At 46.3% G+C, this 7,188-nt stretch overlaps 1 protein-coding gene across 4 annotated transcripts in view; it reads right to left on the bottom strand.

Moving 5' to 3' along the window:
- Positions 1 to 764: 764 nt before the first annotated feature.
- SHFL (shiftless antiviral inhibitor of ribosomal frameshifting) overlaps positions 765 to 7,188 on the bottom strand; it is a 41,952-nt gene continuing 35,528 nt past the window's right edge. For all 4 annotated transcript variants that reach the window (XM_083719694.1, XM_083719695.1, XM_083719692.1 and 1 more), the window contains 4 exons: positions 5,382 to 5,537; positions 4,365 to 4,468; positions 2,897 to 3,045; positions 765 to 2,425 (listed from right to left, as the gene is read on the bottom strand). In XM_083719694.1, coding sequence (XP_083575820.1) covers positions 2,217 to 2,425; positions 2,897 to 3,045; positions 4,365 to 4,468; positions 5,382 to 5,537 — 618 coding nt within the window. In that variant the 3' untranslated portion in view covers positions 765 to 2,216. The remainder of the gene's footprint in view (positions 2,426 to 2,896; positions 3,046 to 4,364; positions 4,469 to 5,381; positions 5,538 to 7,188) is intronic.

Raw genomic sequence — 7,188 nt, 5'->3', positions numbered from 1 at the left:
GAACTGTGTGCATCCAGACCCTTGTCTATACTTTCTCATTTTGTACCTCTTCAATTGACTAGTGTTTGGCAGCAGCTCCCATGGGTCAAAGGTAGGGATCTTGCACATCACCTGACTCTTCTTATTGGAAATGCCACAAATTGAATTTGGGACCTTTGACGTCCAAAGCATGTCCTCTAGTGCTGAGCTACTGTCCTAGTTCTAAGAAAGTTTAGAAAGTTTAGAAACATGGGTTTTTTAAAATGATCTGCTGACATTTTATTCTAGAATCAATGGGACCGAGTATTCATCTGGGGCACATGGAGGAAGGAAAAGATGTGGATAACCTAATAGAGGGTCAGAGTTTTCAAGCACATATCAAGTAACTACTCCCATCCTTGTAGATGGCAGGCTATAGATTGAGAGCAACATGTTAAATATTGAGAAAAACTTTTTGTTATTGGGGGAAAAAATTGTGCTACAAATGGGTGAGTGTTTATGTAGTCTGTGATTAAAGGACTGTGCTTCTGGGCACTGCCCCATGTGGGTCTTCCCAGCACAGACCAGTCTTTTTTTTAGAACTGCAGAGAGTTGGAAGGGACCATGAGGGTCATTTAGCCCAACCTCCTGCAATGCAGCAATCCTTTGGCCATCGTGGGGCTTGAACCCACGAGCCTGAGATTAAGAGTCTGATGTTCTACTGACTGAGCTATCCCAGAAACAATTCACAGACCAGTCTTTTGATCATTTTTATACAGGTAGAAATCAGGCAACATTTCAATGGTGGGGGAGAAAACATAATTTTAATTGCACCCACTTTTTTAATGCACCAGGGCAAGAAATAATATCTACATACATGATAGAAAACATTTGCCCATAAACATGAGACAGTGTGTTGTAGATAGATCTGAAACCTTTCAAATTGGAGATTAAGATACAGCACCCTGTACTGATTTGTTTTTCCAAGATCAATGCTAATATCACAAATCCTGCACAGATTACCTTATTTGGTAAAACATTGCTATATTGCCTTTCAGCCCTAAAAAGGTTTCCCAAAGTGGTTTACAACAATACAGTTTTTATAACAATTAAGAAAGATTCACATAAAACTGCCTTTTCTACATGCTCAATGGGAAGGGAACTGGGTTCTCTGAACAGGACTGTTAACAGAGCACAGCTACCCCAACCAGGCTCCTCCAACTTCTACATCCCTGACCCTTTTAATTTCTAGCCACACAAGCTCTAGGAGGCAGAGAGCACTGCTTGAAAGATCAAGCTGCAATGTTCCCATTCTTTCTGCAACCTCCCTGAGGAAAGACACCTTACTAGTACAGTATGGAAAATTTCAATCTCCGCCACCTACACTTTAGTTCCTAAAGCTGTAGCAACATAATAAAAAGAAACTTGGCCTCCTCCATGTCTTGCTGGGTTTGGAGAGTTTTCCTAGAGCTTGAAGCAGCATGCATTCTTTCTAATCATGACTCCACCTGATACAGGAATGGGGACCTCATTCTGAGATACTGCTGAACCACAACTCCCATCAGCCATGGTTATTTTCAATGTTGCTGGAGCTGATGGAACAATAGTGCTACAGGTTAACCACCTCTGAGCTAATGGAAACTACTGACAAGACCAGTAGTAGTTTTCCCACCAGAACACACAAACATGATCCTCTCATGCCAACTGCATATGAAAGTTCAAAGAGCTGGTAAAAGATCATGATGAACAGGACAGAAGCGTAATCTTTGAAAAGCCTCTTAGTTCTTTTAAGGTCAGTTTAACCACTGGAAGCTAGGACATTGACAAGTTCCACAGACAACTGGCTCCAATGGGAGATGTCAAGGAGGGCTGATTGGACATAAGATGGAACACATCCACACAGTTCTAGTTTTCTTTACTAGTTTTCCCAAAGGATCCTAGGAATTGTAGTGGGTGAGGGTGGTGAGAATTGAGGAGAGAAGATGACTATTAAAACCAGTTTAAATCTATGGCTAAGATACATCTAGAAGATGAGCTCTCCAGAAAAGAAATAAGACTGACAACAAAAGCAAAGAAAAGCCACACTGAGAAGATAAGACAAAGTGCAGAGCCAAAGAGAAGCCCAGAATGGTGAATTCATGTGCATCATTGGAACTGTTCAGCTTGAGGAAGAAAAAAGACCCCCTTCCCAGCCATGCTCGCTAGTTTGCAACCTGGCATTCATCTCCCATCCATTCCCGCTCCAGACATCCAGGGGGTTAATTGCTGCTCTCACCAGCCTCCTCTTCCTTCAGGTCTTCCAGGATGAGCTCATTGATGTCACAGAATGCCAAGCTGCCTTGACTTAAGCAGGTGGCCACCGTGGAGCCAGTACTATCATGCTCTTGGCTGGGGCAGATGACTTTGGGCAAGCTGTTCTTGAGGCGGCTTTGGGGATGCACACAGTGAGTTCCTGGTATATGGGGCTCTGTAAGGGGACAGGAGGACACGACCCAGGGATGAAAGTGAATTATCTGTTTTGCTGGACCAGCCACACATGAACTCGCCTTCCTACACTCCCTTGTTTCCACACTTTCTAGAAGGCAGTCAAGCTCTACCCCTCCCCCCTCCCCCAGCTAACATTCCTTCTGTGCTGATCATGGCAGCAGTATGGGAAAAGTTCCAATACTCCAGAGAAATAGTCAGCACATTGTCTCTCATGAACATGAAGCACATTTTGTAGAGCCACAGGAAAAGGGCAAACACAGGAAGGCACTTTTTCCTCTCTGCCAAATAATATGCCTGGAATTTTGCTCCAACGTCTTTCTACTCTGGTCCCATTTCTGCAAACTGGGACCAGATGCCACTTGGCATGGCAAGTCAACAACACATGGTGGCCACCTAGCAGGGAAGGGACACCCCATGGCACAATGCCTATTCATTGCACATTCAGCCCCACCTCTTCGGTTGTAGCAATCCTCTGCAAAACACGAATGCTGCTGCCTGCTTCTTGGTCCCAGCTTCTTGCGAGGTGGGATGATAAAACTCGGGAGAACAGGGCTGTGGCAACTGTAGCAGGGAGACGGGGTCCCCATCTGGGCCGAACCACTGCAGTCAAGAGATGGAGGGAGTGCCTTTATTTATTGATACATTTACTTATTTTCTGTCATGTTCTGATATACCTCATTTTTAAACTAATTTTTTGCCATTTTATTTTGTGGAGCTCTCAGGAAGACCATTACACTGCGCAGAAAATTATACCAAGCAATAAGGAATCAACCTAGCTCAAAATATCAATACTGCACATCAGAAACCCCACTTCTCCCAGTGCCAAGCATTCTAGGGTAGAGCACTATCACGTTTAATTTCCTTTGGGTGAAGCAACACCAGAACAAATAATACCAATGATTTGGAAGAAGCACCCTCCTAAAAACAGACAGCAGAATCCCACAGGACAAACTGTACCCCCCTCTGCCACAAAAGGCAACGCCTGTTTCAGGCTAACTCAGGAAAGAAACTCAGAGCCTTTTCAACTGGCAAACTGTTTTGTTTGCTCCCTTTAGTTGAAGATTTAGGCTCTGAAGATTCCCAGCCCTCAGGGCATACTAATATTTTTGTTAAACCCATATTAGAATCATAGAATGGTAGATTTTGAAGGGACCAAGAGGTTTACCCTCTGAATAAATATCAGCCAATCTTTTCTGACCAATAAGTGAGAGATCAATTAAAGAAAGGAAGGTCAAATAGAATAACAAGATGACTTGTCTCAATATCCTTAGTTATATGCCAAACAAGATTGCTGACTGTGGTAAAAGCTATTTATTATTACTTATTAAATTTATTGCCCACCCTTCACCAGCCGGTCCCAATCCTAGAGCCCAGTCTTATGCTTACACATGCAGAAGAGTCACACTGTGTTGAATGGATCTTACTCCTGAGACAGTGGCTGCGTGCAAACTATACCTTGAAAGCCCAAAGCCCTTCCTTTCCCTCAAAGAATTCAGGCCACTGTAGTTTACCTCCCTCAATTACAATTCCTAGCAACCCTTAGGAAACCACAGTGCCCAGAATTCTTTGAGGGGAAGGAAGGGATTTGAGTGCGCTTTAAAGGTATAGTGTGTATGCAGTCCATGTCCAATCCCCTGCTAATGTGGGAATTCCACTGCTATGCCATTCATAACAGGGGGCCATCCAGCCTCTGCTTAAAATCCTCTAGTGAAGGTGAGCCCACCACCTTCTGAGACAGTCTGATGTTTCAATGTCCAACAGCTGGTACAATCAAGAAAATAATCCTAATGTTTATAGTCTAAATTCTAACATGAAACTGTTGGTTCCAGTCCTGCCCTCTGGAACAATGGAAAACCAATGTAGATACTGAAGTCCCCTTCTGTCCTACACGCTTGAGTCATTCAGTCCGTGCTGCTCACCTGAAGGTGCGTCCACACAAGGGGCAAGTGAACTCTGCTGTACCCCACATTTTGTCTTCAGGCACTGGGTCATACTTGTTCCCACACAGGTGACAACGGGACACCTGTGGAGGGCATCAAATGAGAAGCTAAAAAGGCACCCAAACTCCAGCAATGAACCACAAAATGAAATGGCTGCAAACTCAGTTCAAGTCCTGCTGAAGTCCTCTATAGAGCAAGCTGCCCATATGAGGTGTGGCTCCAATACTGTTGCACCCTTGATTGCAGGTGCTTTATTTCTGGTTGCGGGGAGTGGTGGTGGCTGGGAGCAGTGGTCTTGGAGCGAAAAGTAGAAGAAAACACATATAGAGTTCAGCCCCCCACTCTTTGTCCATGCTCCACTTTCACTCCCCTCCCTCAAAAAACACCTCCATAGAGACACTATCCATTCTGTATATGGATTTGGTGGAAGACCCAGTTTTAACCCACTCACCACACAAGGGACAATTTTGGGGGAAGGTGATTATCTCAGTTGCAACACCTCTGAAAATAGGTTCTGTCTGGCATAGGAATAAGGAGCCAATGTAACTTCTTTTATTTTTCCAACCCCAATTACTGGGTGTGGGGATTGTCATCAGAAGTCAGCGCATTGGAAGGGGAGGGTTAACCAGGGTGTGACACACATACACACACACACACACCCTAGCAATTAGGCTGAAAAACCCTTCATTAGCACCACTGGAAGCCCTTTTTCAAGCCTAACTGCTGTGCAGGGACAGAATAAGGAGAGGAAGCTGTGAGGTGCATTTGGCCTGTGGGCCAAAGGATTTTCACACATACCTTTATTTTTCCTTTTAAATTTAGGCAAAGAAATGGAGACAAAAGAGGGAGGAATGGGAGAAGTGAGGGTAAAGAAGGGTTAATATCCTGAGAAAACACCCATCTCCCTTTTAGTTGAGCTACCTCAGTGGTTGTACCTGGCCATCAGTTTGACCCTTTGAGGCAGATGATCCACGACACATGGTCATGCATACACACCTGTTTTCTCTTTGGGACTCGACGCCACCACATACTGTCACAGGGCTGGCAGGAAAACTGACGGTCTTCAGGTGGGATGTGGTTCTTTTCAGCATTGTCAAACATGCGCAGGTTCTTCTGCGTCAGAGGCAAGCACTTCAGCTGCTGAGCAACCTCCTGGGGAAGAATAAACATGAAGCGTGTGAGTGTGATCTCCTGGGTGGTCCTCCAAGGGCCAGGAAATTCCTTCGTGGCCAAGGGCAAACCCGCTTCCCTCACACCTGTCCAACTTGAGCAACTGGTCAGAAGACGACGATGAAGAAGAAAGCTACTGTGGCCCTGTTCCTAGTGGATGGGCCTGGGTGTATGTTGACCAGCACTGAGGGAGAAACAAGGGGCTGATCCAGACTTCCTTTTGTGACATGTTTCTAGGCACATGTCCAGTCTGTAAAGCACTGTGTGCAAGTGTGCTTCCCCACCCCCCACCCCGGCAACACTTTCCCCACAAAAACTCGCTATTTACCACTGAATTGAGCAAACTGCAATCTGCAGAAAACCCGAATTGCCATTTGTTCTGATTCAGCATTAAAGGGCAGGTTTTTGCAAGGAAAACACTCAAACACAGAACTTTAAAGTGTGGACCTGTGTCTAGAAAGCTTGGGGCAAAAGGAAAGTCCAAGAACCAAGGGTCTGCTGGTTGTGGCAAGAAGGTGAACAGGAGAGAAAGAGAGACTTCCGTGCCCTCACCACCAGCAGTTTCCCCTTCCCTCCTGGCTAGCCTTGCATCAGATGGGAGCAGCCGCGATCTGGTGGCCTCTGCACCTGCAGCCTATCAGCATCTCCTGGCTGTAGCACCAGCTGCAAAGCAGAGGCAGGGCTGACAGCTACAATTGGTTTAAATGTTTTAATTGCTTTAACTGTTTCTGATTTGGGGGCAGGTGGCTGTTTTTATTGAGGAAGGGGAGATGTGTTTGGGAGGAAGATAAGTGGGGAGAGCAGGGGGTCAACCACAGTGGTTCTGGGTAGGGGAACGTATGGTGTGGGAGGTGGGGCAGACCAGGTAAGGGGCACACGGTACAAGCAGTTAGCGACTGTGCCGTGTGCCAGCCCCTGCTTCAGTCCGGGGAATTTCGGTTGTCCTATCAGTCAGCCCTTGGGTCTGCAGCTGCTGCTGTTGAATTTTGGTTTGGCTCTGAGTAAGACCTCCCTCATCCATGATCTGATGATGGACATGGAGGCTGATCTGGCCTGGGTGGCTGAGCAGGGTGGAGTTGGTCTCACCCAGCTGTGCCCACCTGGGTACTCAGTGAACAACAGGGCAGACCTGAGGGCTGGGGAGGAGGAGTTGCTGTGTTCTGTAGAGACTCCATCTCTCTCTCCAGGCTCAGGAGGATCTAGTGTGTGTGTTCCTGGCACTGGGCAATCAGGATAGATTAGGGATTCTGTGTCAGGCAGCCCTCCCGTCTGCGGTTCAACACTGTAACAGAAAGGGGCATGGCTTGGCAGGAATTGACTTGATTGCTGTGCCAAGGAGACAGCAGGTGGTACATCCAACAGTTAAGCAAGTCAGTTGCAGAAGCTAAAGTTCCTGCCACTTTCTTCCCTTTATTTATACCTCCCTCCTTGCATTTTTTTCACTGTGACTCAACTTTTCTTAATTGTTCCAGCCTTTTCTCAACTTCATTCCTGTGCTGAGAATGGGGGAGGGGAAGAATCAATACTGTATTGCAGAGCAGGAGACACAGCCCCTGCTCCTTCTCTCTCTGCGCCTGTGGCCACCTCAAGCCTCTCCCCTTCGCCTTCACTCTCTGCTGATGATTCCTTTCTG

The sequence above is a fragment of the Podarcis gaigeae genome (assembly GCF_964106915.1).
Source record: "Podarcis gaigeae genome assembly, chromosome: 17".
Taxonomy (NCBI): Eukaryota; Metazoa; Chordata; class Lepidosauria; order Squamata; family Lacertidae; genus Podarcis; species Podarcis gaigeae.
The sequence above is the reverse complement of the archived record's forward strand: the minus strand, read 5'-3'. Positions and strand labels throughout refer to the sequence as shown.